A 17,357-nucleotide genomic window follows, 5' to 3' on the forward strand; every position below is an offset into this window, starting at 1 on the left:
GGGTTAGTGTCAGGGTCTGGTTTAACACACCACTTAAGAACAATTTTATGTTTAGAAATGTATTGTGTTAAAATAAAAATACACAACATATCCACAAGTCAATCGTTTCATTTATAAATTTTTGCTCATTTCATGAAGGGTGCCAATAATTCTGAAGATTATAAGAATAAACATACACCAAGTTCAAGCAAATAAAAACAAAACAGCACAGAACAGTTTATCAGAATAAAGCAGTAAAGCAGAAGAAACTCAACACTTTCACACACATCGGTGACGAATCCTCATTAACCGGCTCCTCAAAGCCGCTACTGCTCCTGCCTCTGGAGTTTCCTCTGGAGGACGCCCTGTGTTCATTGCACTGCTACTGGTAGTTCTGGTACTGGTTCTGGTATTGGTCCTGGTGCTGGTCCTGGTATTGGTCCTGGTGCTGGTCCTGGTGGTAGCCCTTCTCCTCGGCCGCCCAGCCTTGATACCGTCCTCCTTCTCCGTCCTCCTTCACGTGAAGGTCATCATCCACCGTGAAGCTCTCATCCACTCCAGCATCGTACCTCTGATATGAACTGGCCTGGGCCTCCTCCTCCCGTGTGCTCAGCTCCAGAGAACTGTTCCACATCCCGTAACCAAAATAAATCATCAGACCTACAAAAACAGTGAGAAATTAAAAACTCCAGATCTCAGATCTCAGGAAATCTCAATTAAAAATAACATGATAACAAGATATTAACTGATTTGAACTCACAGTGAACACGATAATATTATTAATATTCCAGATATTATGTTCTTGTTCATATCAATATGACCCTTCATGTAAAAAAGAATAATTTTACAGAAACACTTCTCTATCAGAGACAGTTCATCGTGTTTGAAGTTTGTGAAATTATTTTCTTCTCGGTCATGCTCTCCTTTAATCTCATATTTACACTCACACAAGTGCGTATCTTGTTATTACATGAATCCTGAGTACACGATGAGACCCTGCAGTGTTTGTGTAGAGAAAGAATTTAATCTCGTTTCCTTTTGCTGAGAAAAATAACGAAGATCCTGTGTACTCCGAACTCAACTGTGATAGAATCGCTCACAGTTTCAGTTGAGTTTTAAGACAATTCCTCGTCACACTGTACAAGATCCTGATAAATGACGGTTCTGAAATCTGGAACAGACATATATAACTGAAAACGGTTAAATATTTGGTTAAGTTGCTGTACCTATAGAGCACCACACAACAAAGCGGACCCAGGTAATGCTGGACAGCTTAAGCATCAGGTAGATGTTCACCAGGATGGCGGCTGTGGGCACAAAGGGGACGCAAGGAGCCATGTACGGTAACCTTTTGGGACTCTCAGGCTGCCGTAGAATAACAACAATTAAAAAGGTCATGAAGACGATGATGGTGATGACGAACGGGACGAGAACCCAGCGAGCGCCTGGTGAGGCTCGGTCGAGGCCGTATATGACAACGGCCCACAGCAGAAATGTGAGGACGAAGAAGACGAGGACACAGTAGGTGACGGTGCGTCCTGTAGCAGGTGTGGGCTGAGAGCCCGGTTCGGGAAGTCCGAGTCGCATCCGAAGGGTGTAGTAATTAGCACCGAGTGCTCTCTTCAGCATGGACGTCACAGCGCTGTCCGAATCCTCAAACTCGGGCCCTTTCTCGCCCATGCTGTACCCCGAGGACTCTGACTGGTAGCCACCAGAGTCTGATTTGGTAATCAGCATCTCATCGTCGCCTTGTGACGGAAGGTTCTTGGCCCCGCATGCGTTGCCGTACTCGTCTCCATCGCTGGTGGGGGAGTACAGGTCACACTCACGCTCGCATTCCGCCAGCACGCCCTCTTTAGTCTTCTGAAACTCCTCTGGGAGCACATCGACGAATCCGTCTCCTTCAGGCTGATAGCGGAGCAGCAGCACACACACAGACACGAGCGTGTACGCCAGCAAAGTGCCGATGGACATCATCTCGATCAGATCCCTCAGACTGACCAGCAGAGCCAGGAACCCAGCCAGGAACCCAGACACGGCACTCGCCACCACGGGGGTCTCTGTGTACGGACTCACATGGGACAGGAACCTGGTGTGCGCACACACACACATACACAGAAGATTTTAAATGAATCTAATTTAATGATGGATGTTTAAGATCCATTTAATTGCTCATAAAATGATAAAAAAAAATTGTGTCAAACAAAACAAATGGTGATTCACAGATAATAATACGTTATAATCACTTATCCCACGGCGCTGCTGAGTTCTGGATTCTGATTGGTCAGAAGGTGTTGATTAATTTTCTATAACAGCAGCTCTGACAGTAGCGTAGGTTTATGTTAATGCTCTCATTTTAATACGTTTCTATAGTAACAGCTCGTTCACAGGGACGTGGACAGCGGACACTCCACTGAGAATAAACAGATTAAAATTCCTTGTTTTCTGTAAGGAGATGTTTATGTAAAAATTATGGAAGGAGTCTCCAGTGTCAGAGGTAAAGCTGTAACTTTAAGATTTGCGACATCTTCAGGACAGAGGAGTTTACGCTTCTTTGCGGTTTCTCACTAACACGACAAACTGCAGGGGGGGGGGGGGTTGGTCTTATTAACTTGAAGAGAGAGAATAAAGAGAGAGAATAGGGAGAGAGAATAGAGAGAGAGAATAGAGAGAGGGATGGTGAGGGAACGAGTCTATAGCTGCTATAACGTAAGTGACAAAAGGAACTGACTTGTTTCACCAACGTTCCACATCATTAAATGTAATTATAAACGGATAAAAAGTGTAAATAAAATATTGTAATTGTTGGTAAATTGCTGTGGTGCGAGAGGAAGAAAAAAAACACCGGGGGACGTGCTGTTATAGAGAAATACACCACCCTGGGCATCACACCACCCTGACCTGTTTTATTCCTCAGATATAATTAAAGTTTTTAAAGCAAATTAAAGCAATTTGATCAGAAACTGACGCACTCACCTGAAGAGCAGCCCGTCCCCTGCCATGGCGTAGATGACTCGGGGCATGGGGAAAAGCGAACCCAGCAAACTGACCGTAAGTCCTGCGATGGCTCCGACTGCCACGATGTATTTCCCTGCCATGAAGCCGTGAACAGCGAACATCTCCATCAGAGGAGCGTCTCCATCAATCAGATTATACGGCACCATCAGTGTGAGGATCACGCTCACCTACAACACACACACACACACAGCTATCAGTTACTGCTTCATTTTCAATTGTGGTAAAAAAAAAAAATAACACTGTAGTTGAAGCAAACCTACATAAGACCTTTATAACAGGTTCATAAGCATTGTGCAAACTCCTGGAGAGATTAAAAGACTTATGAGGTGATATTAAATAAAAGAGAGAAAAAACAGAAATAGAAGGTGCTTTATAACACCAACCTGCAGTTCAGGAGCAAAAATAACACCTTGAAAGAGATCAGATTAAAAATGACAGTCGCCTAATTACGATCATTAAAGACCAAGTGATCAACTTTATAAATACTTTTACCTTTATCTCATGGCTTATGACAAACAGCTTACACACAGTAAATCATTCAGTATTGCTTTATAAAATATTTATGCAAGGCTTATGAATGTGTTATGAAGGCCCAGTGTAGGTACTCTTCTAATAAAGTTAATTCATTTAACTTACGCATGGAGTAAGAATAATTTTTACTATAAGCCGATATTCGGTCATTTAATCGTAACTGATCAGTTCGCCTCAACTAAAGTGTTTCCGAATGTGAAAGTGGAAGGTAAATGTAAATTTAAGCCCCAAAGAGAATAACTCACAGCTTATTTAAATGCATGAATACACACAGTAAGTCTTTCGTAGCCGAGCAGCAGAAATAATTCATGAGATGCTTGGCTTTTTTCATCAGTGTGCTGCAGGAAGTCGAGTACAGATTAATATTTTAAAACGCAGAAGGCTCTTCTCTTCTCAGAGCTGTTCCAAGCTATTTACTACTTTAATATTCATTTAACAATAATACAGCAGATATGTCTGTAAATTTCCAGCGTCAATTCGTAATTAAAATTCGTTTTAAAATGCGTTTAAATAAGTGTTTCCAGACACTGTCAATTATTTTCTACTGTAAACTTTTACTGTATTTTTCCAGGAGGTACATTACGTAAAGCCGTGTTTATAAGGCTACACGACAGCTACATAAGCCTTTCAACCTCTCAAACATCTACATAAACTTTTATGAAGGCTTATTCCAACAGACATCTGTCACAGAGACTCTGATGTCAAGTCCAGATGAGTTATAGCATCTTCTGCGTTGACATTCAAATGTTCTAATGTAGAATTATCCTGCAAGGGGACCTGCTGAGAACACGTCTGCGTGTGCGTGTGTGAGATACTAACAGAGACGTATGCTGTTAGACACGTGACAAGTGACGCGGTGATGGCGTAGGGAATGGAGGTGTTCGGACTTTTAGCTTCTTCTCCTGTAGTGGCGATTATATCAAACCCGATGAAGGCGTAGAAACAAGTAGCAGCTCCCTGCATCACCTGTAAAATATAATACATCAGTGTGATCAGCTGATATTTCAGTGGAATTTTCATGGGAAGCATTATTCATAGGATTATACAATTACATTTGTTGTATTTCATAACAATTAGGTATATTCTTGCTAATCAAGCATCAATTAATCATGGTGAAAAAATTACTGGGGAAAAATGAAGAAATACACAGGTATATAAAACTACATATTTGTCTTTTAAATACAATTATTATTGCATTTTTAGATATTAAGAAGATTTTTAATGGTAATTTTAAGGTCAATACTACTAATTAATTAATTATTGTTAAATTAAGGAAAATATTTCAAACAAGTTGCACAGACATTCAATATTGTGGTACTAGTGTCTTCATAAAGTGGAGAATAGTATTGTATAGTACACCGTAAATGGAGAATAGTATTGTATACTACACCGTAAGTGGAGAAGAGTATTGTATAGTACACCGTAAGTGGAGAATAGTATTGTATAGTACACCGTAAGTGGAGAATAGTGTGAGGGGATAAAAAGAACAAAACAGGAAAATTATGTTTGCAAAAATATTTTCCATTTTTCTCTAATCAACGGATCCAGTGATCATCAAGTTTCAGTATGAATTATGAGAAGTTTTAAATTGAGAATGTTTCAGGCTTTAATTGTTAATTATTGATCACCTCAGCATTGAGATGCTTCATCTTTAATATTGATCGTAAACATTTTTAAAATAAAATAAAATGTTTTCCTCCTCACCCCTGACCAGCCATAGGGCAGAAACCTGCCGTCCTCCCAGTTCTCTGCAGACAGGAAGAAGAGTCCGGCGATCACCACAAACACCCATACGATCAGATTCACCACGTTCAGGACGTTATTGAAGCTCACAGAGTTTTTCACTCCAACGGCTATGATCATGGTCACCATGACGGCGATGACCAGCGCAAGCAGGTCGGGATACGATTCCTCTCCTTTACCTGTGCGACGAGGAGAATCGTTTAATATGGACACGTTCTACTGCATCATCCATAAATTATTCACCTGACAGAGAGATGAGTTCTGAGCCATCAGCTAGACTTTCTGTATTTGATGTACTGATGATTAAAAATGACTAATAATTAGAATTAGAAATGATTAAAACATTGAGTAACAACGTAAAGTTACAGCTTTTACCTCTGACTGTTATAAAGTGCTGACACTGGAGACAAACAACTTCATCGTACCAGCGATTGTTTTTAGGATTTTCTTTATCATGATTAACGTAGCACAGGAATAACTCTACGATGTTGTTAACATTCAGCAGAACCTGTGAGATGGTGTCGTACCGAGGCCGTTAAGAGTGCCCAGGTGTGTGATCATGTATCGGCTGATGCTGTGGTTGGCCAGAGAGTCGAACATGCTGCTGAGAGCGCTCGCTCCGGCCGCCGTGCCGATCAGGTACTCCAGAATGAGGTTCCACCCGATGAAGAAGGCCACAAACTCCCCCACCGTCACGTAGCTGTAGGTGTACGCCGAGCCGGAGGTCTTTGGCACTCGCACACCGAACTCAGCATAGCACACGCCTCGATGATAAACAAAATAGCATCTTCTGTATCAGTTTAGACCACACACTGAGATAAAACATGGGTATGACCTGGCAATAAAGTGACACACTGAAGAAATATCACGTAATATTTCTCATTATGAGCTATACTTCTGGAAGAACCCTTAAAACTTCCTGCAGAACCCTACACCAGAGTGTTTCCTGATCAGAAAGGTTTCTTGTAAACTCCTCCGTCCTGAACATGTATGAAACTTAAAGTTAAAGCTTTATCTCTGACTGTTAGACAGAGCTGACTCTGGAGACGATGATGTTAAATAAACATCTCCTCACGCATAGCTTGAAATTATTAAATGTCTAGATAAAGGCTGAAAAATCTCATATTTGCTTTATTGTAAACTTATAATGAGAAAGATTAGACGAGGAAGGTGTAGTAGACATTGGAAATAATGGAGATGATGGAGATGTGATTCAGACTCTTTCAGACACACTGTCCATCTCATATAAGTTGAAGCACCATCTTAATCCAACTTTCAACTCCTGAACATCTTCCTAAATGCCGCGTCTGATCGACACGTGTCTGATCTCACCTGATAGGATCGATGCCACAGCGGCGAAGACAAACGACAAGATCACTCCTGGTCCTGCCATTTCCTTAGCAACCAGCCCAGCGACCACATACATGCCCGTCCCCACGCAGCTGCCCACGCCGAGAGACACTAGGTCCACGGTGGTGAGAACCTGTGCCAGTCTGGTGGTTTCGTGTAGATCTCCAGAACCCTCCTGCATGGAGTGCAGAGGTTTGGTTCTCAGCACGCGAGATTGAAGGCTGTACCATGACGCCTCCCACTCGATCCGCCGGGGGTTCAGCTTTGCGAAAACGGAGCTCATCATCTTCACACAGAGACACGGCCGAAGCTTTTCCTCGTCACTTTAATCTTCAGTTCCTCGTCTCTTTCACGCTCACGTCTCTCTCAGAGAGGTTCCACCAGCATCCACTTCTGCATCGTGACAAACATAAAGCGAAGATACACTGACGACCAGAAGCTCAGAGATCCTGCATGAAGAGCAGAAAGAAGTATTAACACGACGCTGTATACAAAACTCTGGACAGAGTGGAAACAGGTCAGATATAAACGGTGTGTTTCTTGCATCTGAAGGCTGTGTGTAATGAATACATATGAATAATAAACATAATAAACTAAATATTATTTCACTCTTATTTCTCTAATTATTTTTAAGGAACATAGAATTTAGTGCATCTTTTAAAAACAAGTTTATGAAATGCATTACAGAGTAAAAAAACTAGAACATAATTAAAAAAGAAAACAAAACAAAACAATAAATGAAAATATAAAATTATATTAAACATAAAATTATATAAAATTATAAAAATTTGAACATTTTAAAAAATAAATCTATTAAAAAATATATAAAATATAATAAAAATGGAACAATAATAACTTTCATAGGTCTTACAGGCCTACTTTACATATTATATATTAAGGGAAATAAAATGAATAAAAAGTCACTATAAAACCACCAAATATTATATTATATTATATTATATTATATTATATTATATGTTTATCAATTTATTTGTCGCTCTTTTGAGCACTTTGATATAAATAATTCCACACTGAAAATCAGCATTGCACAAAAACAAACCAGAAACAGACCGAATGGAATAAATTTGATTAAAAACTGTAAGTAAAGCACCATTATCAGCTCAGTGGGTCAGGTGACAGGTTGCTATGGCGCTACGTCTAATTTGACTTTTAGATTAGACGACAATAAGACAGCCTTTCTGTGCAACGAGCTTCTGAAACACGAATAACAAGAACAGAGAGCTTTATGACGTCCGAGGAACAGAGTTATCCTACACAAGGAGAATCCCTGATCCGGTTGCCATAGTGACTAAAATCCCACGTGTCCCTGTTCACATCTGTTTCTGCGATAAGAATAATTTGGGAATTCTGTTTGATTTCTGTTTGATGATCCACAGTTTCAGTGTTTAACATCACATCACTGATGAAGGACGGAGCATGATCATGCAGATAAAATAATATTAAACTCATTTCTGAGTTATAAATACTGTACGCAGTGTTTAACTCCAGCAGTGATGAAGCGCCTGGTTCTGAATTCGCAGTAAATAATGATATGTTTTTGTGTATGAGATCAGAGAACATTACGGGACTCCATTATCACAAAAACACGAAGTTGTGATCAGTAATGCTTCTTAACTTCAGATGCTGAGAGTTAAGATTAAAAGTCAGAAAATATATTTTTGTGCTTTTATTTTATTTTTGTTAGAATGTGTGGTTTCTTAAAAACTTTTCTAGGCCTCTAACAATCATAGAAATATAAAGACACTGTAAAAATTTTATTCTGTGAATTGCAATATTGCCATTTAAGATGTATATTTAGAATTGTAAAAGTATAAGAGACAATTAATTAAAATAAAAAAGCCATATATCTTTGCTGTGTCCATATATACACTTTTCAACCATTTTATAAAAATAAGTAAAGACTGAAATACATAATAGAAATCAAAATTTTGTAAAGTATAAACAAATTGTATAACGGCCCAAATGACTATACTTGTACTACTACTACTACTACTACTACTACTAATAATAATAATAATAATATAGAAGAAGACTTTATGTGTAAAATGTTATCTAAAAACAAAGTGAAAATAAAACAAAACATTAATTTCTGTCATAATATGTAGAAAATTAAAATGAAAAAGATATATAAAAAATAAAGATTTTGTAAAGTTTCTACATTTGAGGAAATTAGCCACACCCCTGGTAGGATCAGAGCTGCTCGGCCACGCCCTCTTTCCCAAGTTTGTTATATTGTTTGAATGTAGTGGGCGTGGTCAATTGGGGAAAATGAGACGGGTTGTGAGCCTTTATATTGCAGTTGTAATTCTGTGTGCTGCGGCAGTGGGCGCTAAACATTACATATCACTCCTTTAACTCAAGATTGTGGTATTTAATTTAAATATCATTCAAGTTCTCCTTCAGCTGGAAGTCTGCATCGTCACTTCACCAAGTTCACGTGTGTTTCATCTCTTACACTGATCACAACGCTGATCAGACGGTTATGTCACTGATCAGATACACTCCAATTAAAGCGACAAACAGTCACACGCCCTCTGAAACAGTGGCATGCCCACTGAAACAGAGACACGCCCATTGAAACAGTGACATGCCCTCTGAAACAGTGACACGCCCTCTGAAACAGTGACATGCCCACTGAAACAGTGACACGCCCATTGAAACAGTGACATGCCCTCTGAAACAGTGACACGCCCTCTGAAACAGTGGCATGCCCACTGAAACAGAGACACGCCCATTGAAACAGTGACATGCCCTCTGAAACAGTGACACGCCCTCTGAAACAGTGACATGCCCACTGAAACAGTGACACGCCCATTGAAACAGAGACATGCCCATTGAAACAGTGACACGCCCTCTGAAACAGTGACACGCCCACTGAAACAGAGACATGCCCATTGAAACTGACACGCCCTCTGAAACAGTGACACGCCCACTGAAACAGTGACGCGCCCACTGAAACAGAGACATGCCCACTGAAGCAGTGACACGCCCTCTGAAACAGTGACATGCCCACTGAAACAGAGACACGCCCATTGAAACAGTGACATAACCATCAATATCCTCCTCAGTGTGAGAGAACCCCTCAGAGTCTGAGAACATTTCTGTTACAAAAGAGACTGAGGTTTAGAAGTGAGATCATCAGCGAGACGGAGCGGAAACTGTCTCTCTCTGTCTCTCTCTCTCTTATTTTCTTTTTAAAGATGCAGTAATTACTCTGCTCAGTCTCTGATGTCTGTCTGAACGGCCCACTCATTTCTCCTTGTTGTTGTGTCACACTTTCATTAAACCCTGTAGTTTCACAGTGAATGCACATTTTTCCATGTACAAAGAATAACACTTTGAGGAGAAACTGTTATCGGAAAATAATCCCCAGCATGGTGGTGTGATGCATCCTGACCTAAAGCAGAGTCACCATTACCACCCTTTTCCTGTAACTCTGTTTTATTTCCCTTATACCACAGCGTTTACAATTATTTACTTTTTCTGTTTACAGTTATTTTTAATGATGTGGAACGTCGGTGAATCGAGTCAACTCCTGATGTCACTTACGTTATAGCAGCTATAAACCCTCGATCCCTCACCATCCCTCTCTTTATTCTCTCTCTTTATTCTCTCTCTCTTTATTCTCTCTCTTTATTCTGTCTCTTTATTCTCTCTCTTCAAGTTAATAAGATAATCACAGTGTGTGGTGTTAGTGAGAAACAGTAAAGAAGTGTAAACTCTGTGAGGAAGATGTGGGAAAACAAAGTTACAGCTTTACCTCTGACTGTTACACAGCACTGACACTGGAGACTCCTTCCATACATGTTACATAAACATCTCCTTATAGAAAACTTCACCATAACAACGGTTGTGCACAATTTTTCATGGGTTTATGTGGAGCGTCCATTGTACACATCCCTGTGGATGAGCTGTTTCTATAAAAACAGTAATGTATTAGAACAAGTGCGTTAATATAAACCTGTGATTCGAGACTTCAGCAGTGCTGTGGTTTAAAGTCGAATAAAATAAAAAGAGACTGACCTAAATCAGGAAACTGTACAGAAACATACCCAGGAAAAATCCATCATAAAAACGATATAAATGCTATGATTTAATTGTAAAGATTTATAACATTGCAGTAGATTTGAACTGAAACAGAGATAATGAGGTCTGTGTGTCGGTGCAGATGAGTCATTCAGAGGGATCTTGACTTGACTGATGATGTGCATTTAACTGCATTTCCTTTTTATGTTCAGACAAAACACTGACATCACGAGCAGAGTGCAGTAACAAGGGGCGTTGGGGGCAGACGAGCCATTCTTCACCGCTCTCTAACCACCACCACACCCTGAACACGACATATAGATCCACTATGTAAACACTGCTCAGTGTGTGTGTGTGTGTGTGTGTGTGTGTGTGTGTGTGTGTGTGAAGTCTGTTCACTGTGCCACTAATGAGAGCTGCTATATTTTGAGATTGAAGCCTGACATGCAGCTTTCAGAGCTTGTCAAGTGCAAGGACGGGCAAATATGTACATGAATAAACATGCTGAGAGAGGGAGAGAGAGAGAGAGAGGGAGAGAGAGAGAGGGAGAGGGTTAGAGAGAGGGAGAGAGGGAGAGAGAGAGGTACTGTGTAGTTTCATCACTTAACGTGGGCTTTAGTGAGGAAAGATGGCTCACATCAGAGCAGTGTTCATCCTTGACCTCTCTAACATACTGGAAAATAAGATCACAAGCCTGATGATGATGATGGTGATGATGATGATGGATGATGATTATGGTGATGGTGATGATGAAGATGAAGATGGTGATGATGGTGATGATGATGGATGAAGTGCAGTGTTTATCAGTTACTCCATTAGACACTACTTGATTTGGTGTCAGTGTTAAACTAACAGGTTCTCCCTTGCCCAGTTTGGAGAGCTGATAAAGCTGAGATTAGAGATAACCCCAACACTAACGCAGTCGTCAGTTTAAGTGCTTTTTAAGTGTTGTTTTTATTTTAATCATTATTTCTGACATTTCCATTTTATAGAGAGGAAATGAAGGAGTAATTATAAACACCTCAGCGCTGATGTGAGGGTGAAGCGGAAGCTCTGCTAAATATTTACAAACTCATATGAACAGTTAAACACACACACACACACACACATCTCACTAAATCTGAACTCAGAAAACCTGACCTGTTTGAGATTTTTTCTCTAGCCTAATAATGAACATTTAAAAGAAACAAACGAAACAATAAATCAATACATCTTATAAGTCTTATTCCCACATAAATAGATAAATACACACATCTCCAACAGACAATAAACAGTACACTATCTTCACACACACGTTTACACTTTTCTCTCCTCCACATTTCAGACACATCACTTCAGTCTCAGCCAATCACAACGCCAGAAAAGCGGACGGGTTTCTGTCTTTCTGCGCCATTTATAATATATTTACACAAAAGCTGTATAAAACTCAGTTTTCCAGAAGAAGAGTGTTAGGGTTTATTACACTTACAGCATCAGTCATGTTTATCTGCTGCAGAGAAACTCGGATTTATTTTGTTCCCATAATAAACATTTAGAAGTTCCACCCAGGTCCATCAGGAATCCAGAGGAAACATCAATCAGACAGCTGGCACCTTCTAGCAGATGCGTTAGTTTAGATATTAGCTGTGTTTGATGGAGAAGATAAGCATCACATGACACTTTCAGAGCTCCTCTCAGCAGTTTTCATGATGTTTTAAAGCGCATGGACGCGTTCCCTCCGAGTTAACAGACACAGTCGAGCAGTTGTAAAGCATGAGTAATGAATGGACATTATGGATGAGAAACTCACGGTTGCAGGAGAAGAGCGCTCGGTGTCGTGCTCCATGTCCGTGCTGGAGCTCCACAGCGGGACTCGGAGCGCACAGACGCGCTGAATTATTCACCCACTCCTCCATTAGATCACAGCCGAAAATTAATTATTCATCCCCGTGTGCCCCATTCAACTCCTGCTGCTGACGTCATCACGACTCCTGTGCTCCTGCCAGTGGACTGTCTGTCTTTATTGATTCATAAAGCCATACGATACATCAGCAAAAATACCCGGATGTGGCCTCACTAAATAAGGGACAGGTTTAATTATAGCGCGCGTGCTGCTGCTTAGTGACGTGCTGATAATCGATAACACGATATTGTGGCGATAAATCGCTAGCAACTTTCAAATGTAAATCATGCAAAGAATTATCCGGTGAACTTGATATGAAAATGTTCCGCTGAGAACCCTGTCTGAGGGGAGGAAACGTATAAAAGTTTTCCAGAACATTAAACAAAAAGTTTGATTTTACATGGAATTATGCAGCAATACTTAGGAAAAAGGATTTGAAAAATAAAAATAACATTTTATAGTGTTACTGTGGCACTTTACTGAGTTTTTTTGGTTGGTGATGATGTTAGTGTGGTACATAACAACCCTTATATATATATATATATATATATATATATATATATATATATATATATATATATATATATATATATATATATATATATATATATAAGGGTTGAAAACACAGTTTAGTTTATTTCCAAACTTCTCTAGCCAAAATTTAATACAAGATATTTGGTCTCATATGTAACCATGGTAACACCTTGCTCATATATTTGGGGATGTTCATTTGTTCCAGGATTAAAGAAAGCTTATACAAATTTATTGTAGTAAAATTACTGCAACCATAATGCATCAACATCATGTCGTTAATACACCACACAATAACCAGTGAGTCATCAAACTTTTCTTCATAGTTTAATCAAAATGAAATGTTTAATCAGATTCACTACAATCATGACCAGTGAGATAGTTAAGAGTTCCCAGCTTCCCGCCGGTTCTACTCGAACCCTACCTGATAGTGAAACACTCTGAGGAACCGTTAAGGATTTCTCCAAAGACTGTTGTGTAGTTCACACCAGAATCAAAACACAGAAAGTAAACCGTGTAGGTGCAAAGAAATTGAAATGAACCCATGTTCAGGTCTGTGAGGTGACAGTAATAAAGGCTGACAGAACCCCCTCTCTCAGGACGAGTTACGGTTCTCAGTGTCGTGGTTTATGTTCTTAGGTTAATGTTCTGCCATGGCTGATTACCTTATTGTGTACACCTGTTCTGTGTTTTCACCTTGATTTGTTTGGCTGTATACCCTAGTGTTTCTCCTTCTCATCGCGAAGTCTTGCCAATTGTATTGTGCATTTCTCAGGGTTGTTTATTGTCTGTTGCGTTCCGTTTTTGTTTTTTTTGTCTAGTACCTGAGCTATTGTTTTTATTATTATTATTATTATTGTTATTATTATTATGGATTATGCTGTATTGACATTGCACCCGTGTTGATTATTGCTCTGGATTTTTATAATGATTTCTGAATTTGCTCTAATCAAGCCAACGCTGTTTATGTATGTACAACCTGCCTCATCGTGCAGAACGTTATACAGGTACGTGTTTAGAAAGAAAACATTAACATTAAGAACTCATAAGAGCCCGGTTTCTCAGACACAGTCTCAGTGTTTAAGTCTAGGCTTAAAACGTATTTGTTTACTCAAGCCTACCCTGACTAGATTCTGTTCTACTACTTCGCAGTCATAATAATCTTTTTTCTCCCTCTCTCCTTTCGCCGAGCCCCACATGAATTTATGGAGATACTAGAGATCCAGATCCTTTCTGCCTCTGGATGGAGCTCAAATCTTCTTTAATTCCAGACTGCTGGGACTACGGCTGCTCCTAAGGCCATACAGACTTCATATAAATCCATAATGAACTTTTTCACACTATCTGTTGTTACCCAGATGAGGATGGGTTCCCTTCTGAGTCAGGTTCCTCTCAAGGTTTCTTCCTCTTAAAACATCTTAGGGAGTTTTTCCTTGCCACCGTCGCCACTCAGTGGCTTGCTCAGTTGGGATAAATTCGCACCTTTAATATCTGTATACCATGTTGATATTTCTGTAAAGCTGCTTTGAGACAATGTCTATTGTAAAAAGCGCTATACAAATAAAATTGAATTGAAAAAAAAAATTGCGCTACACTTTTTCGGGTTCTTTTGCTTATGCTCATTATCAGCTGAACTTGTGAAAACATTCAAAATCTGGGATCTAGAACATAAGCTTTTAACTGAGTAAAAGAGCAATCGATTAAAAACTGAGGCAGCATGAGGGTGTGTTTGGTCTGATCAGGAATGTGGCACCTAATTTATTTTTAATTCCCTCTGGAGAATGACTCTCGAGGCTCGAGTGGGTCTCAGGTTCCGCTCGAGACGACCTGTCGCTATGGTGACGGTGTCAGGAGTAAAAACCCGCCGCGCTGCGATAAACAATACACATTCCTTCCTCGTAAACATTAATCATGCTGTAAAAGTTCTGAGTTCTGATGTTTCAGGATTGTTTAAGTTGGAGCAGGATTAAGAAATGATCAGATCTCCTGCATTATGAATCAAGACCTATGATGATGATGGATCATATTGTCTCACTGCCAGTATGAACCACTCTGCTTCTGTTTGTTCTTACAGGGATAAAATGGACACACGAAGCAGGAAGGACGGCATAGTGTGTGTGTGTATTGTGTTTGGGGGGGGGGGGGCGGTGTTTGGGTCAGCTGCTGCCTGAATGAGGCATCAGGAACAGAAATGTGTACATAGAAACAAACACAATAGCCATTAAAGCCATTAAAACTGCCATTGTACCAGCATATTGTTTGGAGAGAGAAGTTTGAAAGCCTATACATGAATGCAGTGTTATAGATATTATCATAAACATAAATATATAGTTATCATAAACACTCACTTCAACAGTTTACAAGAAAAATAAAGCAGAATTAAAAGTTATCCAGCATGGAAAGTTTTTTTCATTCAGTTCGGCTTTTCACACTCGGCCGAATGCTCGAGTTTATACACAAGATCGATTCAGAGCTCGTTCGATAACAAAGTTTGCTTCTACATACACTATACAGCCAAAAGTATGTGCACCCTGACCATCACACTAATATGTGTTGTTGAACTTCCTGTTCCAGATTTATTCCGCATCTGTTTGCTGTTATAATAACCTCCTCCACTCTTTTGAAGGCTTTCCACTAGATTTCGGGGCGTGGCTACAAGAGCATTAGTGAGGTTGAGGTCAGGTACTGATGTTGTGATGTTGATGTGAGGACAGTGTGACTATAATGACAACAGAACTGACGTTAAATGTGACATCATATAAATCACTACAGAGGACTGAACCCAGCGCGAGGGTCAGAGTGAGAGAGCCGGACTGCAGTATTTCAGGATGTTCTGCTCGGTTCCTGTATCTGCTTTGGGTATCTGCCTTGGATGACTCACTGTTGCTATGGTGACACTCTAACTACATCAGCAGTTCACTAAGAGCTTCATAAAAGCACTGTGATGATGATGATGATGATGATGAGTATTGTTATAATAAAGGGTGTGTACATTTTTTTTGCTCTGTGTGTTTACATTCCACTCTTCATCTGATACCGTGTGTGTATCAGAAGGTTCTAGATTCCGTGCCTAAGGTCTGTTCAGTGCGGACAGGAGCGGGGTTTGATTAAGTGCATGCTGTAAAAACTGGGCCAAAGTACAAAACATTCTGATCCCTGGCATGCACACACACACACACTCACACACACACTCACACACACACTGAGCTCTTTTTTAGCAAGAGGTACACAGCCATGTTAAAGGTAAGCCATCAAAGAAACCTTTCTGAGAATCAGACACGTTTTTGTTTGAAGTTTTGTTTGATCAAAACTGTGCAGGACAGAAAATAATTCAATTAAATGAGATACAGAACACAAAGATAATGAACAGAATACTTTAATTCAGTAACAGAGGTCAACAAAAATAATTTCATGCAAAGAAAAAGCGAGAAAGTAACGCAAGCTTTGACGTCCAGGGAATTACGTCTTAAACATTTTGATTACATTTTTTTAAAATTCTGTACCAAAAGCAGGAATTATAATCTGCACATTTCAACAGTTAATAACTTATTGTCTTAATCTCAATTATATGATTTAATTGTATTATGTACCTGGGATGACCAGATCCTGAAACATTTATTCACCACAAATTTAATCAGAATATTCCAAATGAAAACTGCTTCTTGATGTAAAATATCCATCCATCCACCGCTTACTCCTTCTTCAGGGTCGTGGGGGTACCTGGAGCCAATCCCAGGGAGCATGGGGCACAAGGGGGGGCACACCCTGGACAGGGTGCCAGTCCATTGCAAGGCACAATCACATGCACACTCACACACCCATTCATACACTACGGACACTTTAGACACGCCAATCAGCCTACCATACATGTCTTTGGACTGGGGGAGGAAACCGGAGTACCCAGAGGAAACCCCCGCAGCACAGGGAGAACATGCAAACTCTGCACACACATGGCCCCGGCGGAAATCAAACCCTGGAGGTGTGAGGCGAACGTGCTAACCACTAAGCAACCGTGCGCCCCGATGTAAAATATATCAAATGAATAAATAAATAAAACTGCTTCTGATCTCTTGTCAGTGATCTCATCATTATTTCTGTGCTTTATGTCTGGATTGAAGTCTAATAGGATTTTAACCTCCCAAAACCAGCAGCAGGTTTCTGGAACGAGGTAAGACGCATAAAATCCCAGCTGCACCTTTTCCCTGTTATTCCAGCATTTATTTCTGAGAAAAGTCTTTTTATCTGCAGCTGGAATGCAGGTATCATCACACATGGG

The 17,357-nt window shown here is 40.0% G+C and overlaps 1 protein-coding gene across 1 annotated transcript; it reads right to left on the reverse strand.

The window, feature by feature from the left end:
• Nucleotides 1-261: 261 nt before the first annotated feature.
• slc7a14b (solute carrier family 7 member 14b) lies at nucleotides 262-12,526 on the reverse strand. Its single transcript, XM_053611905.1, has 8 exons — nucleotides 12,458-12,526; nucleotides 6,604-7,070; nucleotides 5,799-6,035; nucleotides 5,233-5,450; nucleotides 4,348-4,494; nucleotides 2,956-3,164; nucleotides 1,206-2,068; nucleotides 262-639 (listed from the first exon to the last, which is right to left on the reverse strand). The coding sequence occupies exons 2-8, from the start codon at nucleotides 6,905-6,907 to the stop codon at nucleotides 362-364; spliced, it is 2,256 nt and encodes a 751-aa protein (XP_053467880.1). The 5' UTR covers nucleotides 6,908-7,070; nucleotides 12,458-12,526; the 3' UTR covers nucleotides 262-361.
• Nucleotides 12,527-17,357: the final 4,831 nt, after the last annotated feature.

Source organism: Ictalurus furcatus, chromosome 23 (assembly GCF_023375685.1).
Source record: "Ictalurus furcatus strain D&B chromosome 23, Billie_1.0, whole genome shotgun sequence".
Classification (NCBI taxonomy): domain Eukaryota; kingdom Metazoa; phylum Chordata; class Actinopteri; order Siluriformes; family Ictaluridae; genus Ictalurus; species Ictalurus furcatus.

Coding starts and splice junctions, on each gene's coding strand:
- slc7a14b (XM_053611905.1), bottom strand. CDS start 6,907: ATGATGAGCTCCGTTTTCGCAAAGCTGAACCCCCGGCGGATCGAGTGG. Junction 3,165..4,347: donor GTCTAACAGCATACGTCTCT/GTTAGTATCTCA, acceptor TGTGTGTTGTAG/GTGAGCGTGATCCTCACACT. Junction 2,069..2,955: donor GGGGACGGGCTGCTCTTCAG/GTGAGTGCGTCA, acceptor TGCGCACACCAG/GTTCCTGTCCCATGTGAGTC.